Source organism: Ostrea edulis, chromosome 5 (genome assembly GCF_947568905.1).
Source record: "Ostrea edulis chromosome 5, xbOstEdul1.1, whole genome shotgun sequence".
NCBI lineage: Eukaryota > Metazoa > Mollusca > Bivalvia > Ostreida > Ostreidae > Ostrea > Ostrea edulis.
Window position 1 is genome coordinate 64,086,962 of NC_079168.1, and position 23,306 is coordinate 64,110,267.

General features: G+C 36.5%; 1 protein-coding gene across 2 annotated transcripts; it reads left to right on the forward strand.

Annotated features, from left to right (window-relative positions):
- The first annotated feature begins 632 nt into the window (after positions 1–632).
- LOC125652818 (bifunctional peptidase and arginyl-hydroxylase JMJD5-like) lies at positions 633–17,335 on the forward strand. Of its 2 annotated transcripts, none has more exons than XM_056165107.1 (7): positions 633–2,118; positions 3,963–4,114; positions 8,093–8,259; positions 8,486–8,646; positions 10,876–11,040; positions 11,268–11,374; positions 16,921–17,119. In XM_056165107.1, exons 1-7 carry the CDS (start codon positions 1,841–1,843, stop codon positions 16,968–16,970), a joined length of 1,080 nt encoding a protein of 359 aa, XP_056021082.1. In that variant the 5' UTR covers positions 633–1,840; the 3' UTR covers positions 16,971–17,119. The 2 variants fall into 2 exon arrangements, with proteins under 2 accessions (XP_056021082.1, XP_056021081.1); XM_056165106.1 differs by having other exon boundaries at positions 643–2,118; positions 11,268–11,370; positions 16,921–17,335.
- Positions 17,336–23,306: the final 5,971 nt, after the last annotated feature.

The following is a 23,306-nucleotide window of genomic DNA, read 5'->3' on the forward strand; positions in this document are numbered from 1 at the left end:
AAAGTTCTTTCATTAACTTAATATTAATTACAGGTTTAGCCCTTTAACTACAAGAAGTTGAAATCGAAGCATTTTCTTGGCATATTCTTATAATATATAACCTATATATGTATCCTGAAAGGAAAAATCTTGTCATGACAACGAAACTAGCCCATGAATCCCAAACGGGGGGGGGGGGGGGGGTTCCCATCATTTTCTTCATATAAAACACACCAATTGAATATTTATCAGCCATCATTTACATAATTTTTAGTATTATTTGTATTCATGTACATGTATAACATATGCATGAATTTATGAAAATGAGTGTTATTTATTGTAAGTATATACGTGCACATGTAACTATTGAACTAGAAGGTGTACATAAATTACACTACACTGCCTGCACTTATTTTGAAAATTTCCTTAATTAAAGCCTGATGAAAAAAGGCCTCACTGGGCGTTAAAGGGTTACGGTTTGTATATTGAATTCTAAAGTTAAAATATCTCGAACTGGAGTGTTGTTTTCGCAGAAGCACAGGTTTCGATGTTGACGCGAATACCAATGTGGCATGGAATCCCGATTTACCTTGTTTACTCTTCTTTTCATTTTTTACAATAGAGGTATTGATTCAGGATGTCTGATATATATTTGTTTGACTGATCTAAGTTTATATTGTGCAAGCTTCGTAAACAAGAAAGAGAATCCGAAAAAATATAGAAAAGTTTTGATCTGGAAGTGATTAGATATAATTGTCAGCTATATGTCATCGGCCTCGACTGTAAGTATTATTATCGCTTGACCTACACTGTAGAACGTGAGTAGCGAACATACCCTCCTTAATTAATTATTACAGCAGCCAGCCTTACATTATCTTTTGAATCATCGATAAAAAAAAAATTCAACATTAGAACCTTGAGATATTTCGTTAAGTTTTTGTTACAATTATGATTGGATTTATCTTTTAATTTTTATATTCTCTTGGGGGGGGGGGGGGTGTCCACTACTGGGTTGTACATTTTCGGAACGAGAAATGGGTTAAACAGTCTAAAGGTAAATTCGAATCCGTTAGCTGTTTCCGGATTCTAAGTCCTATGGATTTTCCTCGTTTTCATCTTTGTATTTAGGATGGGATATCTGAGTTTTGAAAATATATTTTATTGTAATCTAATTCGTCGGATGTGGCAACTCGCACGCGTCATCATATAAACCATCATTGGGAGGTATTCGAAATGTTTCCAATGTTCCCAGACACCGTCGTAGATCCTAATGACGACTCGAATCGAGAGTTCCTGACAGATTCGTAAACCATACACCCATGTTCTAATTTAGATCTTACAATAGAGTGTATACAGTGTAGCTTCAGAAAGATATGTTTTTCTGCTCCCTAGTTGGTATTTGCAAAGACTTTTATAATATTTAGAGCCTACTCAGTGCATTTCTTCCCTAGCTGTGGAATGGATGTAGGTTTATTGTCAAAAATCACGCCGAAAATTTCGTTTGTTTTACAGCTTCGATTTGAATTCTATCTAAGTTTAAACATGGATCAGTGTGTGCTTTTCGTTTGTTACTGAAATGCACAAAGAATGTTTTAGATTTAGAATTTTGTTTTTAAATCGTTATCATTAGCCCATTTTTTAATCTATTTAAGCATGATTGTAACTGTTGTTCGACTGTATTTCGCGCGGTTATTCCATCAATTTAAATGCACAATTGATTGTCTTAACCAAATAAAATTGTATATGATCATCGATTTAAAGGCGTCAAGTATTAGCATTTCCAGTTTCTTTTCATTTAAATGACTTTGTAAGTACAAAGCACGATCAATTTACTTCAAGTCCCTGAAAGTCTGGAACATTCATGCCTAAATCGAGAAACATGGAAATTATTTTCTATTTTGGAATACTTTTTTCTGCTGCAAATTTTGGAGAAGGGGCTCGTCAAAAACCTAGAGGACACCTACTGTATTTTGGATCCCACCAACCGGCAGAGGGGAGTATTGAGACCTTGGATGAATTTCCTACCCCGGAGGACTTTTACGGGATATATGTATCGCCAAGAATTCCAGTTAAGTTCCGCCATGTTCTCAATCCACGCACCATGCCTGCTTTTGGTCTTTGGACAGACGATTATTTGAAGTAGGTTAACTAGAATAGTTTTGAGATAGAAAGTTGTGTACACCGTTATATAATAACTGATAATGTAGCAATTTTAGAACTTGGAAAATTTCAAATAATACCTTGTTGATGTCATGCAAAGAACAATACATATTTACTATTCGTATATTGATTGATACCATGTTTTTATAAGAAACTGGTAACAATCTTCCATTTCCGCAATTAGTAACATACATATGTAACGCGACTTAGCTGATTCTGAACATAACGAGACTTAGCTCTTCCAATTTCATAATCAGGAACATAACGAGACTTCATGATTAATAACACAACGAGACTTCATGATTAGTAACATAACGAGACTTCGTGATTAGGAACATAACGAGACTTTATGATTAGTAACATAACGAGATTTTATGATTAGTAACATAACGAGACTCCATGATTAGTAACATAACGAGACTTCATGATTAGGAACATAACGAGACTTCATGATTAGGAACACAACGATACTTCATGATTAGTAACATAACGAGACTTCGTGATTAGGAACATAACGAGACTTCATGATTAGGAACATAACGAGACTTCATGATTAGGAACATAACGAGACTTCATGAATAGGAACATAACGAAACTTCTTGATTAGTAACATAACGAGACTTCATGATTAGGAACATAGCGAGACTGTATGATTAGTAACATAACGAGACTTCATGGTTAGGAACATAACGAGACTTCATGATTAGTAACATAACGAGACTTCATGATTAGGAATATAACGAAACTTCATGATTAGGAATATAACGAGACTTCATGATTAGGAACATAACGAGACTTCATGATTAGGAACATAACGAGACTTCATGATTAGGAACATAACGAGACTTTATGATTAGTAACATAACGAGACTTCATGATTAGGAATATAACGAGACTTCATGATTAGGAACATAACGAGACTTCATGATTAGTAACATAACGAGACTTCATGATTAGGAATATAACGAGACTTTATGATTAGTAACATAACGAGACTTCATGATTAGGAACATAACGAGACTTCATGTTTAGGAACATAACGAGACTTTATGATTAGTAACATAACGAGACTTCATGATTAGGAACATAACGAGACTTCATGATTAGGAACATAACGAGACTTCATGATTAGGAACATAACGAGACTTCATGATTAGGAACATAACGAGACTTTATGATTAGTAACATAACGAGACTTCATGATTAGTAACATAACGAGACTTCATGATTAGGAACATAACGAGACTTCATTATTAGGAATATAACGAGACATAACATATCGAGACTTGGGTCCTCGGATAAGTATCTTCACACCTGCAGCCTGTTTGAGCTGAAGATTTATGCAAAGCCATTAGTTTGCTTGATATTTCTTTAAATAATAACGATTAATATTTTTAATTCATTATTTTGCGATGGTGAGAAGGAAGACCTAATAAATAGATACCGTAAAATACATGTATTCTATGATAGATTCATTCATTTCTGTTGTAAGCATGTGTATTTTTATCAGAGAAGATTCCTGAGAAATAAATTTTATTGTTGCAAATACATAAAGGTATGGATTGAGACGCTTCCAGCCGGCATACTTTATGAAATACGTTAACATGCCGACGTGAGTTCATACCCTCGTGTATTTCCAAAATTGAAATTTATTTTTTATATCTGCTTTCATTTTTGTCGCAATTCCCAGTCAGAAGACATAGTATCGGTATATTTATCAAAACCCATACGCGTATTGTTCACTACAATGTTCACTATCATTACAATGTGTAAAGATATTAAAGGGAAAATCATTGGAAATGTAAATATTTTTTACATCACAGCACTACTTTTGCGCGGGAAATTGTCTATGCGGAGTACGGAAAAAAGGAGGACGCAGACAACTCGTACCGTTACTACAGATTGGCTGACTTCATTCACGACTACACCTTCAGAGACATCTACATGTTCCAGGATATTCCAAACAGTATGCAGGGTAGGCCTTACGTCAACTTGTATTTATCTAAACAGTATGTAGGGTAGGCCTTACGTCAACTTGTATTTATCTAAACAGTATGTAGGGTAGGTCTTACGTCGACTTGTAGTTATCTAAACAGTATGTAGAGTAGGTCTGGCGTCAACTTGTATTTATCTAAACAGTATATAGGGTAGGCCTTACGTCAACTTGTAGTTATCTAAACAGTATGTAGGATAGACCTTACGTCAACTTGTAGTTATCTAAACAGTATATAGGGTAGGCCTTACGTAAACTTGTAGTTATCTAAACAGTATGTAGGATAGGCCTTACGTCAACTTGTAGTTATTTAAACAGTATGTATCGTAGGCCTTACGTCAACTCGTAGTTATCTAAACAGTGTATAGGGTAGGCCTTACGTCAACTTGTAGTTATCTAAACAGTATGTAGGGTAGCCTCACGTCAACTTGTAGTTATCTAAACAGTATGTAGAGTAGGCCTTACGTCAACTTGTAGTTATCTAAACAGTATGTAGGATAGGCCTTACGTCAACTTGTAGTTATTTAAACAGTATGTAGGGTAGGCCTTACGTCAACTTGTAGTTATCTAAACAGTATGTAGGGTAACCTCACGTCAACTTGTAGTTATCTAAACAGTGTATAGGGTAGGCCTTACGTCAACTTGTAGTTATCTAAACAGTATGTAGGGTAACCTCACGTCAACTTGTAGTTATCTAAACAGTATGTAGGGTAGCCTCACGTCAACTTGTAGTTATCTAAACAGTGTACAGGGTAGGCCTTACGTCAACTTGTAGTTATCTAAACAGTATGTAGGATAGACCTTACGTCAACTTGTAGTTATCTAAACAGTATGTAGGGTAACCTCACGTCAACTTGTAGTTATCTAAACAGTGTATAGGGTAGGCCTTACGTCAACTTGTAGTTATCTAAACAGTATGTAGGGTAACCTCACGTCAACTTGTAGTTATCTAAACAGTATGTAGGGTAGCCTCACGTCAACTTGTAGTTATTTAAACAGTGTATAGGGTAGGCCTTACGTCAACTTGTAGTTATCTAAACAGTGTATAGGGTAGCCTCACGTCAACTTGTACTTATCTAAACAGTATGTAGGGTAGCCTCACGTCAACTTGTAGTTATTTAAACAGTGTATAGGGTAGGCCTTAATTCAACTTGTAGTTATCTAAACAGTATGTAGGGTAACCTCACGTCAACTTGTAGTTATCTAAACAGTATGTAGGATAGACCTTACGTCAATTTGTAGTTATCTAAACAGTATGTAGGGTAGCCTCACGTCAACTTGTAGTTATCTAAACAGTGTATAGGGTAAACCTTATGTCAACTTGTAGTTATCTAAACATTATGTAGGATAGACCTCACGTCAACTTGTAGTTATCTAAACATTATGTAGGATAGACCTTACGTCAACTTGTAGTTATCTAAACAGTATGTAGGATAGACCTTACGTCAACTTGTAGTTATCTAAACAGTGTATAGGGTAGCCTCACGTCAACTTGTACTTATCTAAACAGTATGTAGGGTAGCCTCACGTCAACTTGTAGTTATTTAAACAGTGTATAGGGTAGGCCTTAATTCAACTTGTAGTTATCTAAACAGTATGTAGGGTAGCCTCACGTCAACTTATAGTTATCTAAACAGTGTACAGGGTAGGCATTATGTCAACTTGTAGTTATCTAAACAGTATGTAGGGTAACCTCACGTCAACTTGTAGTTATCTAAACAGTATGTAGGGTAGCCTTACGTCAACTTGTAGTTATCTAAACAGTATGTAGGGTAACCTCACGTCAACTTGTAGTTATCTAAACAGTATGTAGGGTAGCCTTACGTCAACTTGTAGTTATCTAAACAGTATGTAGGATAGACCTTACGTCAACTTGTAGTTATCTAAACAGTATGTAGGGTAGCCTTACGTCAACTTGTAGTTATCTAAACATTATGTAGGATAGACCTCACGTCAACTTGTAGTTATCTAAACATTATGTAGGATAGACCTTACGTCAACTTGTAGTTATCTAAACAGTATGTAGGATAGACCTTACGTCAACTTGTAGTTATCTAAACAGTATGTAGGGTAACCTCACGTCAACTTGTAGTTATCTAAACAGTGTACAGGGTAGGCCTTATGTCAACTTGTAGTTATCTAAACAGTATGTAGGATAGGCCTTACGTCAACTTGTAGTTATCTAAACAGTATGTAGGGTAACCTCACGTCAACTTGTAGTTATCTAAACAGTGTATAGGGTAGGCCTTACGTCAACTTGTAGTTATCTAAACAGTATGTAGGGTAACCTCACGTCAACTTGTAGTTATCTAAACAGTATGTAGGGTAGCCTCACGTCAACTTGTAGTTATTTAAACAGTGTATAGGGTAGGCCTTACGTCAACTTGTAGTTATCTAAACAGTGTATAGGGTAGCCTCACGTCAACTTGTACTTATCTAAACAGTATGTAGGGTAGCCTCACGTCAACTTGTAGTTATTTAAACAGTGTATAGGGTAGGCCTTAATTCAACTTGTAGTTATCTAAACAGTATGTAGGGTAACCTCACGTCAACTTGTAGTTATCTAAACAGTATGTAGGATAGACCTTACGTCAATTTGTAGTTATCTAAACAGTATGTAGGGTAGCCTCACGTCAACTTGTAGTTATCTAAACAGTGTATAGGGTAAACCTTATGTCAACTTGTAGTTATCTAAACATTATGTAGGATAGACCTCACGTCAACTTGTAGTTATCTAAACATTATGTAGGATAGACCTTACGTCAACTTGTAGTTATCTAAACAGTATGTAGGATAGACCTTACGTCAACTTGTAGTTATCTAAACAGTGTATAGGGTAGCCTCACGTCAACTTGTACTTATCTAAACAGTATGTAGGGTAGCCTCACGTCAACTTGTAGTTATTTAAACAGTGTATAGGGTAGGCCTTAATTCAACTTGTAGTTATCTAAACAGTATGTAGAGTAGCCTCACGTCAACTTGTAGTTATCTAAACAGTGTACAGGGTAGGCATTATGTCAACTTGTAGTTATCTAAACAGTATGTAGGGTAACCTCACGTCAACTTGTAGTTATCTAAACAGTATGTAGGGTAGCCTTACGTCAACTTGTAGTTATCTAAACAGTATGTAGGGTAACCTCACGTCAACTTGTAGTTATCTAAACAGTATGTAGGGTAGCCTTACGTCAACTTGTAGTTATCTAAACAGTATGTAGGATAGACCTTACGTCAACTTGTAGTTATCTAAACAGTATGTAGGGTAGCCTTACGTCAACTTGTAGTTATCTAAACATTATGTAGGATAGACCTCACGTCAACTTGTAGTTATCTAAACATTATGTAGGATAGACCTTACGTCAACTTGTAGTTATCTAAACAGTATGTAGGATAGACCTTACGTCAACTTGTAGTTATCTAAACAGTATGTAGGGTAACCTCACGTCAACTTGTAGTTATCTAAACAGTGTACAGGGTAGGCCTTATGTCAACTTGTAGTTATCTAAACAGTATGTAGGATAGGCCTTACGTCAACTTGTAGTTATCTAAAGGGTATTTAGGGTAACCTCACGTCAACTTGTAGTTATCTAAACAGTGTATAGGGTAGCCTCACGTCAACTTGTAGTTATCTAAACAGTGTATAGGGTAGGCCTTACGTCAACTTGTAGTTATCTAAACAGTATGTAGGGTAGCCTCACGTCAACTTGTAGTTATCTAAACAGTAAGCAGGGTAGCCTTACCTGTACTTGAAATTATCTTAGAAAAATAGATGACACAAATCAGTGGCGTGTCTGTATATGTAATCTTACAGAACAGGTGTGTAAATAACGTTCATTAACCTGTACAATGTTATCAGAATCCATCTATAGTAAAAAATAAACCAACCATTTTTCTTTCATAAATAGTCTTACAAATACACGATCGTGATCAAATATTATAGAAGTACATTTGCTATTTTGGCAGGAAATGTGAGTGTTCCGTTTTGTTTATTATGCTCGTTTGAGCGCATGCTCCGGCGAGTGGTCCTTTGGATGAGTAGTGGTGGTATCCAGACTGTTCTCCACAAAGACGTCTTGGACAGCGTTTATTGTTTATTGGAAGGATCCAAGGATTTTTACCTCGTCGACAGTGTAAGATTGTTTCTCCCAAAATCACCCTTTTCAACGTTGTGACATCTGTGTGTAGTTTGGACGTTTTATGGGTGTACATTATATAAATACGATATAATCCATAAACATTCGATTAACCCACAAACGGTTTTATATGGTAATGTAAAGTTAGAAAATGAAAACTGATACTGGTAATGAAGAATTAGTGACTTCTGAAAGACGTTTTATTTAATTGTCGATCACATAGGAGCAAGCTGATCTGGTGGAGCGTCGGCACTGGAACAAAGCTGGTGGATACAGCGAAGTGGATGTGGAACAAGTGGATATGTTTCGGTTCCCAGAATTCCAGAATCTTCCGTGGTGGAAATCTAGCCTGACACCTGGAGACTGTCTCTTCATACCTAAAGAGTACACGGTCATTTTATGCAAATTGCGTGATTTTTCTAATACAGACGATATATTTTGATCGCAGTCATCATTATTCATAGACCAGAATTTTTTTTCTAATTCAAAATTACGAACACTTTAAAAGTATTCAATATTCAGCTTATTCTATTAACCAGAGATCCCGTGGGGATCCGGGTTAGAATAGGTCCTCAGTACCCCTTGCTTGTCGTAGAAGGCGACTTCAGATGAGACGGCAAAAACCGAGGTCCCGTGTCATAGCAGGTGTGACACGATAAAGATCCCTCCCTGCTCAAAGGCCATAAGCGCCGTCCGTAGGCTTAACTTTTGCAGCCCTTCACCGGCGGTGGTGACGTCTCCATATGAGTGAAATATTCTCGAGTGGGACGTTAAACAACATTCATTCATTCAATCAATATTAACCAGAGTTTTGCTTGTTTTCCTTTTTGACAAAACGCTTATCTCTACCTTTTTTCGCAAAACGCTTATTCAGATATGCATGTAATTTTATCTATTTACATTTGCCAATGCACTTCCTTATATGATAGTACTAATGAAATTGTAACATGAAGTTGGTCACGTGATCAGTCTTTTCTTGCGTATGAATACAATCACCGCTTCAAAACTCAGTTCCTGTACTTTCACCTGGCTTCTTGTTTATGCAATGCAGTGGGGTATTTAGACTTGCCACAATTCTAAATAATAGAAATAATGTCAGTAATATTCCAGATTGGCACCCAAAATGGCTGAGTATTTTGGCTAATACTTGACTTTGACACACACCCTTTCGTAAACCCTGGATCCGCCACTGCAATGACATCATAAACAAACAAGAATTTCATCAATTATAAAACAGAAACATTAAACATACCATTCTGTTGTTTCATTTTAAAAAGTTTTAAATACCGTCTGCAACTATGCCTAAATTGCAACTTCTGCATGGCGAATTTATAAAATAAAGTTCTATGATATTGGAAACGAAAAAATGTAGGCAGAGTTGTAAGCCTATTTACTTTATGAAGATGAGTTTCCTGGCAACTGCCACCACAGCTATCACTCGACATGATCATAAGCGAGGCTGGTTTCGAGGCTCGAAAAATTATGTTCATATCAGGGTATCGGTGCGAGTCTTCATTAAAATCCTATAACAAAAATCACTCAAACGAACAAAAACTCCGTCAGTTCGTTTTCATTTTCTCTTACACACACTGAAGGTAAATAAAAGAAGCAACCTACCTGCACTTTGTCTAAATCTGTCCTACAGTCTCGAATTGTCTCCTGCATGGCTACAACCGCGAGTCCTAACAATGAACATGCCGTTGTTTCTTTCCAAAAACCTGACCAAGAGCTTAACGTTAACTTGACCCATCATATCCTCCATCAATTCTCTCAGATCCTTTGCATTTCTGACGAAATCTGTGTTCAACAATTGCGTTTCAACTTTGTAGGCTAGACCAACGTCAGTTTCTCCATCGCCAATCGCGACCAAATCACATCACGGATGTAGTTTACTCCGCTCTTCTTGTCTTTATTTCAGTTAACTTTACGCTCTAAATTACCTTTATTTTCCACTTGTTTCGTCTTTTTTTAACCTTTTCAATTAAATATCTATATTTTATATTCTCTTTGATATTGTTCCTAATTTTTTACTCGATAAAACTCAACGAACTATATTTTGTGTTCTACGATCGTTATTTTGGTCATCTGCTACATAATCATGGAAGCTCGGTAAGAACACAAATTAAACTAGAAAATATAAGAAATAAAATATCATTTTTGAGTGTTATTGGGATATGATATGAAGTTGGTACGTAATCAAATCTACTATAACGCCCTTCGGGCGTAATAGAATTTGATTACGTGACCTTCATGTCATATCCCAATAAGATTCAAAAGTGATATCTTATTTCTTAATTGTAACACGCATTATCTGAACAACATAACTTGCTATGTAAATAGCATTGTGATGTCATGAACACTGGACATTTTTAAAAAATAGAATCCATCCTAAAACACCGTTCGAAAGTCTTCCGAAATACTCGTCTGTTACTTTTGTGTCGCAATTATAGCTTTCCTTAACACAAGTTACAAAAAATGAGTGAATAGAAGATAAAGAATTTGGAATTGATCTAAAGCATATCTGAACTGCGCAATAAATTTACAAAAAAATATATGGTAATGGATTAATAAATTGATTTGATCTTGATTATATCTATTACGCACATTTCAAAGTTGGTATCACCATGCTCGGAGCGGAGATCAGAGAACGCTAGCCATCAGTTACCGATTTCTTCGTCCACCATACTTCAATGTCTCCAGGTGTCCTCGAGTACAGAGTACAGAGAAAATTCGGAACTTGACAACGGTCACTCTTTTATCCGACTTGGAAATGAAAAGGTGGGTCCTATGTTAAGGCTATATGTGCCCAACTCCACTGCAGTTTAAAACTTACATTTCACAAAAATAGCAGAGATGTCATTTAAAATAGATTTTAAGATTTGTATCTCCTAAGCAATGAATTTGCAAAATCTTGTTATAAGACTTAAAAGTCAGAACCCTACATAATGAGAGCATTACCTTCCTCATTTGGTTCACGGCTTTAAAATGATTTTGATGTCTGGTAGGATGACGATGTTGCAGGAGTTTGAGGGTTTGGTCGATGTGCAGCTGTCGGACATGGAAAAAGTGATTCACTCTCACAGAGAACAGGATGGGGATTACATCAGAGTAGGTAACAAGCATGACAACAGTATGATATTACGTCAGAGTAGGTAACAAGCGTGACAACAGTATGGAATTACGACAGAGTAGGTAACAAGCATGACAACAGTATGAGATTACGTCAGAGTAGGTAACAAGCGTGACAACAGTATGGAATTACGACAGAGTAGGTAACAAGCGTGACAACAGTATGAGATTACGTCAGAGTAGGTAACAAGCGTGACAACAGTATGGAATTACGACAGAGTAGGTAACAAGCATGACAACAGTATGAGATTACGTCAGAGTAGGTAACAAGCGTGACAACAGTATGAGATTACGTCAGAGTAGGTAACAAGCGTGACAACAGTATGAGATTACGTCAGAGTAGGTGACAACAGTATGAGATTGTCAGATTAGGTACAAGCATGACAACAGTATGAGATTACGCCAGAGTAGGTAACAAGCGTGACAACAGTATGAGATTACGTCAGATTAGGTACAAGCATGACAACAGTATGAGATTACGTCAGAGTAGGTAACATGTGACAACAGTATTGGATTACGTCAGAGTAGGTAACAAGCATGCCAACAGTATGATATTACGTCAGAGTAGGTGACAACAGTATGAGATTACGTCAGAGTAGGTAACAAGCATGACAACAGTATGAGATTACGTCAGAGTAGGTAACAAGCGTGACAACAGTATGAGATTACGTCAGAGTAGGTAACAAGCGTGACAACAGTATGAGATTACGTCAGAGTAGGTAACAAGCATGACAACAGTATGAGATTACGTCAGAGTAGGTAACAAGCGTGACAACAGATTGAGATTACATCAGAGTAGGTAACAAGCACGACAACAGAATGACAGAATGAGATTACGTCAGAGTAGGTAACAAGCGTGACAACAGTATGAGATTACGTCAGGGTATTTCACCGTGTATGTTGATTAGCCTTTGTTATATAGAACTAAAGCTTAAACATCGTCGCTCGTTATATATTTTTGGTGTATATCTCCCATCTGATAGTAACGTACAGTCATATGTCAATGAGCTGATTTTACTTGAAGCTCTGTTTAATCACTATTCTTCATATGGTGATGTTCTAATTGGTGGTGACTTCAATGCTAGCTGTAAAGACAATGACCATCTTCGCTGTAACAGACTTAAATCAAAGGCCCTGAAAGATGTCATTGTTCGCAGTGATTGGGGATGCCCTGACACTGATTTTAGTAAAACAGGTTCAAAACACACTTTTATTCAGACACGCTCTGCATTAGACTATATCTTTTGTAACAAGGCTTTGTGTAATCTTGTGATTAATTACCATGTATATGAAGAGGGTTCATTTAGTTCCACATCTGATCATCTCCCGATTTATATTAACCTCTGTATTGATATCAAAACCCATGTTTTGCATGAACCTACCACCTCCCTTCCAGCCTGGCATAAGGTAGATTACTGTAAGTTCAAAGAGTATGAAAACTATGTTGGTGATCGTAGTAAAATGTTTTTGGACAGAAATTTAAATACTGTCAAGGATCTTGATTCATTTTGCCTCGATCTTAACACATTGTTACATGCTGTTGCATCTCTGTATATCCCCAATGCAAGATACAAACACTTTTTGAAGCCCGAGTGGACGTCACGAGTTAAACAATTGCATGATACGGAGCGTCGTTTACGAAACATTTGGTTGTGCGAAGGACGCCCCCGTGGTATGAATCATGCTTCTTACAAAAATTACAAGCATGCAAAACGAAACTTTCGAAATGAACTCAATGCTGAGCATGAACGTTATATGTCCAATGCGTTTAAAGATATAAACGAAGCTTCAGAATGTGATGTTCGGCTCTTCTGGAAATTAATAAAACGTTTGAATCCACGGAACACACGTAAATACCCAGTGATAGAATTCAACGGTAGTTCGTACGTCGACCCGTCGGGTGTAACTTTAGCTTTTGCAAAGCATTTTTATGATATCTACAATCCAAAAGAAGATGATAGCTTCGATTCGGACTTCTTTCACGACATCGAAACATCATATAGTAATTTGGAAAGCAGTCTTATATCCTGTTCTGCAACTTTTCCTGGTGGTTCTGTGACCGTCGACGAAATATGCCAAATCCTCCGTGATCTCAAACGAAGAAAAGCCCCCGGTCTTGACCGTATTCAGAACGAACATTTCATTTATGATGGTATTCACTTAGGTAAATGCATCACCTACCTTTTCAATGCTGTCATAGAAATAGGACGAATTCCATCATGCTGGGAAAAAGACTTGATCATTCCCATCTATAAAGGTAGCAACAAACCAAGGAAGTCCCCCAACAGTTACAGACCCATAGCCCTTCTTCCATGCCTCCTTAAAATCTTTGAAAAGTTGTTGCTAACCCGAATTCGGACTTATATCCAGCCTATGATAAATTTTCCAAATCAACAACAGCAAAGTTTTCAACAAAATCTTGGGTGTATAACAGCGTCCTTCAACCTTCAAGAAACGATTTACCACAATATAGAACATGGGAGTCCCGTCCTTGTAGCCTTTCTTGATACACAGAAGGCATTTGACACTGTATGGCGACATGGTCTAATGTGCAAACTACACAGGCTTGGGATTTCGGGTCGTATATGGAGTCTAATAAACGATTGTCATGTAAACACATCGTTCTCTGTCGTTGTTAACCAAGTCAGTTCTGATTGGTTTGCAATTTCACAAGGCGCTAGACAGGGTGGTGTTTTGTCAACCTTTCTCTACCTTGTATTTATCGACGTTTTGCTGCACGAAATTCAAAATCTGTGTACAAATACCGGTATTTTCAGTATCACAAGCTATAATCCAACGCTTGCGGATAACATTTGTTGTATTGCGCTCACCCCGCATGGATTACAGAAAATTCTACGCAAAATATACGAGTATTCAACAAAATGGCGTTTTACATTCAATGCAAACAAATCCAATGTACTATATTTTTTATCCAAAAAGGGAAAATCATACGGACACATTATCCTGGCACCTAGGCAAGAATGTTATTCACTCTTCCCAGGAATACACACACCTGGGAATTTTACTGAATTCCACATTTGATCCCAGTAGCAGAACTTCGAATGCTTGCATGAAAGGACGCCAAACATATTTTGCACTAAAAACATCCAAACAGCTAAACCCAATCCCTATCTCCAAGCTATATAAGAAGGTAGTTCTCCCCTCTGTATTATATGGATGCGAACTCTGATGCGACCTACGACGAAAAGATGTCGAAACCCTCAATACATTCCAACATTTTATTGCAAAACACGCAATGGGTCTTCATCAGCAAACCAGATCGGATATGTGTGAAAGCCTCCTGAGTCTGCTTCCTATTACTGCAGAGATTGACATCAAGAAACTGCAATTTTTTGAATGTATTTGTGAACTGGACACTAATTATCTCACAAAGCGCATATTCGTCACTCGTCTATTCTCGTATGTGATGAACCCTTGTGACAAACATCGCGGATTTATTCAGGACATCATGCCTCTATTGACCAAATATAATTTCTATCCCGCTTTAACTCGATATTTTGAAAGTGGTGCCTTCTCCTCAAAATCAGAGTGGAAAAGACCTGTTAAATCCTCTGTCATCACTTACCATTCCGATTCCAGACGAAAACGCATGCGTGTTGATCCTGACTTTGCCCGATTTATCATTCATTGCGATGGAAAATCACCAACTCTGTTATGGAATATTCCGCACAATAATAACGAGATTCTTCAGTGCAAGTTTATTGTAAAATTATGGACTCTTCTGGATCCACCACCCGCAATTTGCTCACTGTGCGCGAGACCTTTCACGAATGTGTTTGAGCACGTATCAACTACTTGTTCTGAAACAACCCTATATCGCGACTCCTGGTGGGAAACTCTAATTGAAGACTTTGATATTTCTCTGGCTGCCGACCTATGTGGGCTGTCCCAATATGACTTGTATTTATTTATCCTCGGCGCAAGAAGCATGATCTCAAACTTGCTTGATTTTGACATTCCAGAACTAAATCTTCTGAACTTTCATTTTATAAGAGATGTAGCAGCAATGTATTATAACAAATTTCGAGTTACACTGTAACTAAATATTGTTTGCTTGTAACCTGTTCTTTAGATATTTTTGTATTCTTCCTCTCTTCCATTGTAATTACTTGTATTCCTTATATTATTTTGCACATTTTCACATGTCTTGATTAATGCACTACTATTGTACTTGTAAGAATCTCCATCTGGAGGAAATAAAGAAAGAAAGAAAGAAAGAAAGAACTGCTGCTATTCTCTTTATCTTTAAATCTAAACTAAAGACTCACCTGTTTACAATTTATTATAACTAGTCTGTGAAGATGAAATTCAAGTCAAGATTACTATGTTATGCAATCATATCGGACTCCTTATCTTCACCTACCAGTCATTTGTTCTTATACAACTTGTTTTACTTATTTTATTGTTATTCAAATAGCGTTTACAGCAATATGGATTTTACGCTTTACAAAATAAATTTATTATTATTTATTATTAATTGAATTAATTCTTCAGCTGAATTGATGCACGCTTTAATTGAATGAATGATCTCTTCATATGAATTAATGATATCAACAATTGAATTGATGAGCGCTACAATTCAATTGAAGAGAGCAACAATTGATATAAAGCCCGCATTAAATCAATCTATGAGAGCAATAATTAAATTGATGCGCACATTAATTCATTTGATGAGAGCAATAATTGATTTAATGCGCGCATTAATTCAATTATTGCTATCTTCAATTGAATTAATGATATCTTTAATTCATATGAAGAGAGCAATAATTCTTTTAGAGAGAGCAACTATAAAATTAAAGATATCTTTCATTCAACATATCCACAATTGAATTAATGATCTCTTTAATTGAATTGTTGCTCTCTTTAAAAGAATTGATGAGCGCATTAATTTTTTATTCAAAATCATTGTAAATAATTAAAGATATCTTCAACTGAATTAAAGAGATCATCAAATTATTTCTACCGAGTTCTAAATTAATTATTGCGAGAAATATTTCTACAAAATTGATGTTCTCATCAATTGAATTGAAGAGAGCAATAATTGAATTAATGTACGCATTAGATTAATCATTCCTCTCATTAATTCAATTGATGCACGCATCAATTGAATTGAAGAGAGTAATAATTGAATTAATGTATGCATTAGATTAATCATTCCTCTCATTAATTCAATTGATGTGCGTATTAATTTAATTGATGAGAGCAATAATTGAATCGAAGCGCGCATTAATTCATTTGATGAGAGCAATAATTGATTTAATGCGAGCATTAATTCAATTAAAGAGAGCAATAATAGAATTGATGATATCTTCAAATAATTGAAGATATCTTCAATTATTTGAGTTTATGTTAATTTGGCGCTCCATAAAAATGAAAGGCTACAACGATATCTACTTGTTTGTTTGGGATTATTTTGTCTAAACTCACAGCGGTTTACATACTGAGCTCGTACATGTATGTTGCTTAGTATATACGATGCCACGGTATCAATCACAATATGTTGTTCAGTTTTTCAGACTGGTGGACAAAAACAGGGACAGGGTGTTGACCTGGGATGAACTCTACAACTTTGACATGGAGATCGCCATGAAGGTTGCGAAATCACTATTTCAAGAAGAAAAGCGCATTAAAGAGAAACCTAGTTACAAAATTCAACTGAACTTCGCCAGTCCGCAGGCGCAGAAACTCTATCAAGAAATACACAGCCACTCACATGACGAATTGTGACTAGAAGGATCACTCAGATCAACTCGGTCGATTCCAGCTAGATGTAGGGTACCGGAATCTGTCGAAGTTTGTGGGTGAAGAAGGATATCCCATAATCAGAATGATTTCATTTCGTTTGTAACATGCACTCTGATTGGCTGAGCAACATACTTTAGATTTCAGTAGCATTACTTGCTAAGTAAAGCATTGCCACATTTATATGTATTACATTATCACCTGGAGGGTTTTTTGTTGTTGTTTTATTACCGGTGAAGAGCTGTGAAATTTAGGCCTTTGAGCAGGAAAGTATCTTTATCGTGCCACACTTGCTGTGACACGGGGCCTCGGCTTTTGCGGTCTCGTCCGAAGGACCGCCCCCCATTTAGTCGCCTCTTACGACAAGCAAGGGGTACTGAGGACCTATTTTAAACCCGAATCCCCATTTCATAGTAATATCTATCTATCTATCTATATATATATATGAAAAAGTAATAACATATATATATATATATATATATATATATATATATATATATATATAATCCAAATAGAAAGAGTTGATATCACACAGTCAAAATAATTCAATAAAAAAAAGCAGGAAAATATACAGTTCCAACTGTATATTTTCCTGCTTTTTTTATTGAATTATATATATATATATATATATATATATATATATATATATATATATATATTACAACAGCTGAATCATCTTCACAAGTCAAGGGTTCTTGATTCGTTATCTCGCACTAACCCTTGACATCAGAATAAAACATCCAATGAAATCACTGCATCTTGTTATGGTGTACATGGATAGAAATGACGCAATCTCATACTGCTGTATTGATAAACACGCGCAACTTTAATACATGTATATACACCACTAATTACGTTCATTGATAGTAGATGAAGTTTTGAAACCTTTTTGCTTTAAGACAATTTTGCTTAAACGATTGAAATATTCAAAACTGTGTTTTTATTTCAATCTCTCGCTTCGCGTTGTTATATATAAAACAGCATTCTCATTGGTTCCCACTCTTTTGATAGTCACTGATGTCAAGGGTTAGTGCGAGGTAACGAATCAATAACCCATGACTTGTGAAGATGCAGCTGAATAAGACAGGGTTCACCTTGAGCAGAGTTGCCCATGAACTTTTTGTATTTGCGACTTTAAGAATTAACAATTTAACTTGGTGGTGAGATGAGTTCCGCACCTGACTAGTGATTCTGGGACCCTGGGTTTGAATTTCAATCTAGTACATTGCATTTCCCGTTACGTAGCAAATAGCTGTCTACAAATATTCAAGAAAAGTTGAACTGTCCAACAGTTCATTCGAATCTCGTGGGGATCCGGGTAAGAATAGGTCCTCAGTACACCCCCCGGATCCGGGTAAGAATAGGTCCTCAGTACACCCCCGGATCCGGGTAAGAATAGGTCCTCAGTACACCCCCGGGATCCGGGTAAGAATAGGTCCTCAGTACAGCCCCCGGATCCGGGTAAGAATATATCCTCAGTACACCCCCCGGATCCGGGTATAAGAATAGGTCCTCAGTACCCCTTGCTTGTCGTAAGAGGCGACTAAATGGTGCGGTCCTTCGGATGAGACCGCAAAAACCGAGGTCCCGTGTTGCAGCAGGTGTGGTACAATAAAGATCCCTCCCTGCTCAATGGTCAAAAGCGCAGAGCATAGGCCTAAATTTTGCAGCACTTCGCCGGCAATGGTGACCTCTCCATATGAGTGAAATATTCTCGAGCTGGACTTTAAATAATATTCAATCAACAGTTCATTCGGGACAAATGCCCCCGCTTGTGGGACATACAGCAATACTGAGCAGTTATTTATCAAAGTGGAATAAATGAATCGCACTGCTCCCTCTCCTTTTCCCTCCTATATTGGTATTTTGACAGATATTTAAGAGATTTTTCGGCTGGAGGTTTAAATTCAGCAGACTGACTTCATTATCCCCTAAATCCGAGAGAACTTGTTAAAATCTGTATAATTGTAACAGGGCGATCCAGGGGTATAGATAAAAAGAATGACAAGTTTTATTTATGTATTCACTTTGTATTGATTCAAATATGATATACAGTATCATCACTTAACAGAACACCATGACATCTTGTCTGGTTATAGACACACAGTTCCTGGACACACAGTCCCTTACATACGTGACCTATGTCAATGGAAAGTTTGGGACCTACACGGAAACCAAAAATACACACATTAAATTAACAAGCCAATTACACATATTGTGACACAACCAGTTCTCCATAGTTCGGATATGGAGCGCTACGTTTACACTTACTTGAACTTGATGTTAATCAGCTGTTGATTAACACTCAACAGGACACTAAATTAAACACATACTTGATTATAGGTTACCGAAATATTATACAAATACTGAACTATACAAAAGTGAATTCGGACACTAATGAATAAATTCAATTACACATCACGAAAATACACTAAACACATACCAGTGAAATTAACACTCATAGTAACAAATAAAACAATATCTAAATAAACTTTAGAATTTTGAACACAATACAAAACGCGGATTTTGCGCAAAATTATTGCAGGACCGTAAATTCGACAAAACGAAAGAAACAGAAGAAAACATAACAGTAATAGAGGGCGAAGGCCTCTCACGGCCCCTATAGGTAACACGTATATACATGTTTAAAAGAAAATATAAGAAAACAATGAAAAATTAAACCATACCTATGGAACTTGAAAATGTTGGTACTAATGGCGTCGATTCGAATACTATCGCGTGGACATGTATTTCTCCATTTTGAATCTCGTCTACCCTAGTTCACGTCGTTCTGAGATGTTACAAAAATTCGTAAAAGCATGTGATGTAAATCTTATTTTCTTAATCATATATAATCACTCCACCATTAACGCCATGTTTGTTGTTGTGGTTCAGAGGCTATGTTTGTAAATTTGCTAAAATACGACGCTGAATATGACGTCACAATGTACTGTTTACATCAGTTGTGTTATATTTCCCGCGTTCAATATATAGGCGGATCAAATCCTGCTAACTTCGGGTTGTTTTTGTTCTGTTTTGGATATAGATACTAATGCCAAAATTTGTTTGCTTCGCCCTCAAACACGGTCACGCCGTAAAACATGTTAGAGGGCGAAGCCCTCTCACGACCCGATGGGCCGTGAGAGTGGAGCTCTCCCTATAGGTAACACGTATATACATGTTTTAAAGGAAAATATAGGAAAATAATGAAAAATTAAACCATACCTAACGAACTTGAAAAGTTTGGTACTAATGGCGTCGATTCGAATATTAGCGCGTGGACATGTATTCCTCCATTTTGAATCTCGTCTACCCTAGTTCACGTCGTTCTGAGATGTTAGACATAAAATCCATAAAAGCATGTAAATCTTATTTTCTTGATCATATATAATCACTCCACGATTAACGCCATGTTTTTTGTTGTGGTTCAAACGCTATGTTTGTAAATTTGCTAAATAACGACGCTGAATATGACGTCACAATGTACTGTTTACATCAATTGCGTTATATTTCCCGCGTTCAATATATAGGCGGATCAAATGTCCAAAATTAGGATGCTTTGATACAGCTCTGTCCTCGTGCTAACTTCGGGTTATTTTTGTCCTGTTTTGGATATAGATACTAATGCCAAAACTTTTTTGCTTCGGCCTCAAACACGGTCACGCCGTAAAACATATTATCTATTGAAAAGTTACTCACCTCAGAAAGCCAATCAATGCAATAAATTTAACTGAAATTTTGAACTATATAACACTGTTCGCACACAAGTCGACCAGTAGAGCGTTCGCTTCGTAACCGGGGGGGGGGGGGGTGAGTTCGAGCCCCGCTTGTGCCCTTGTCCGTATCAAACCTAAGACGTGATAGTGATTGCTCCTTTGCCAAACGCTCGGTATTTTAAAAGAAGTGAGAATTACGGATCTCTCTGATATAACCTTAACGAGGCCGAGTACAATTCGAATTTTCGTGTTCTGCGCAGTTGTTGCGCATCGTTTCACTTTCATGAAGTCGTAAAAAGTAAACTCTAGATATTTTAAGAAATATGATGTTTTTTAAATAAAAAACTAAAGGACTGTTTAATTCATGTTCAAATATAGTAAATTCTAAAGATAATAAGAAAAATTTGTTTAAATAGTGGTTTTACAACTTGAGAAGACCAGAGCAGACGTCAGACAATATTTCCCGGTGGTTTGAACACATGGGGATATTACAAAAAGAAATTATTTATAGAAAAAAGTTCGACGTCGACCTATGTCCAAAGATAAAGTCAGTTAGATCATTTATTTTAATATGTGTTATCATACGCATGTTTATACATGTATATTTTTCCCTACATGTTCATATCTTATCTCCAAACGCCAAGGGCCCTCGTGGGGCAGCATGAAAATACACACAAATGTATAAATACATCAGCAAAAACAAAAACAAAACAAAAACAAAAAAGAATAAAAAGTGATTTACATGACACATGGTTTAAACACAATGTCAGTTATTTTAGATTGCATATATTGTTCAAAATAAATTTCCTAAGTGTATGCTCTGTTCTAGTTTACAAGGAAAAAAAATCCAAAATGGAAAAATAATACCGATATCGAAGATAGCAAATTAATAGTTAATAAAATTTGACGCAAATCTATTGTAGAATACTTGTTTCTCATAAAAAAAAAAAAAAACCAACAAAGATCCATCGAGTCTAACAAATCATAATGCTGACGTCACACTTTAACCTCACATGGCGTCATACTCAACATGCATTGTGACGCACTTTCTGTGTATTCAAAGCATCTCATTCTCACTAAAATAATTTATTTTCTATCAAAAGGTCAATGTAACTTTTATTATCCTCGGAGGTCCACGAGTCGATACCCTAAGGATGTTTGCCACATTAATCGCTTGTTTAAACTTGTTACACTAAATTTATTATAACATACCTAAAGGACTTCTATTTCTTCGTAGGACTTTACATTATTTTTTCATTTAGTAAATAAATAATTGAGCACTGCAAACACCAATGAAGCGAAGACGCCATTTTGAAAAACTGGTCCCAGAGTCGTGACGTCAGATATAAACAAAACTGTAAGGCCAAAGCAGTCTAAAGATTCGTTTAAAATGAAAAATAATGCAACAATGAATATATGGGGAATTGCACGATATAACAAATTCAGTTAACAAATATAATAACATTGGATAACAATTTTAACAATGTAATTAGACCTAACATTAAAAAATTTAATCAATATAATAATAACAGTAAAGTATATTGGGATAATTGTAAACATTTTAATCACTCTTCTGTACAGTGAGGACAGAAAAACGAGTCATTCCTTCTAACAAATCTCACAGGTGAGCAGTAAATTAAATGAACCCAGTGGTTACATCTGTCACACTGTGCCCATTTGGTAAACACTAAAGAAACACAATTCTTGATCTGTTCCGGTTGCCATCTGTGACAAATGCAACAAAGCTTCGATGGATCTCTGTTCTCAGTGTCACTGTCCGAGTCACTATTGGCATCATCAAAAATCAAATTTATAGCTGATGGCCCTGGTTGTTGAGTGTCATCAATGAAAACAATTTCCTTTTTTGGTTTGGCTTTCCTCACACTGGTTGACTTTTTCCCCGTGTGATCCTTTCTGAATTCTTTCGTGCTCCACCATTTTCTCAATTACTCCATCAGAAATTTCCTTCCCTGCCACTATCTGTTTTTCTCTCCTTGCGAACTGAATCACTCTTTACGTCCTTCAAGTGTTTCTCTTTGTTCACTAATTCCATTACAAGGCCCCTGTCTTCTTCCTCAGTATCTGAATTGCCATTATCATTGTGTGTACATGTATTCGTTTTAACTTAGAGTGGAGTTTACATCAGGGTTGATTTGTTTGAACACCTCCGCTGGAGCCAGACATTCCATCCTGATCGCTTCAGAATTCAAAGGGGAGATACCTGTTTTTCTGAATCCAGACTGAATATTTTCTGGAGAAAGTGCTCTAGTGTATGCTTTGCCAGCAACCTCACATACATTATATCTGGTAATGTTAGCAGAGGACCCCCTCATCAATTTGTGGCACACGTTGTTGTATATTTTCTCTAAGGGACTAAATTTGCGTTACTTTCATCTAAAGCTGGGGACATCTCAATATGAGTGAAAAACTTCTCGA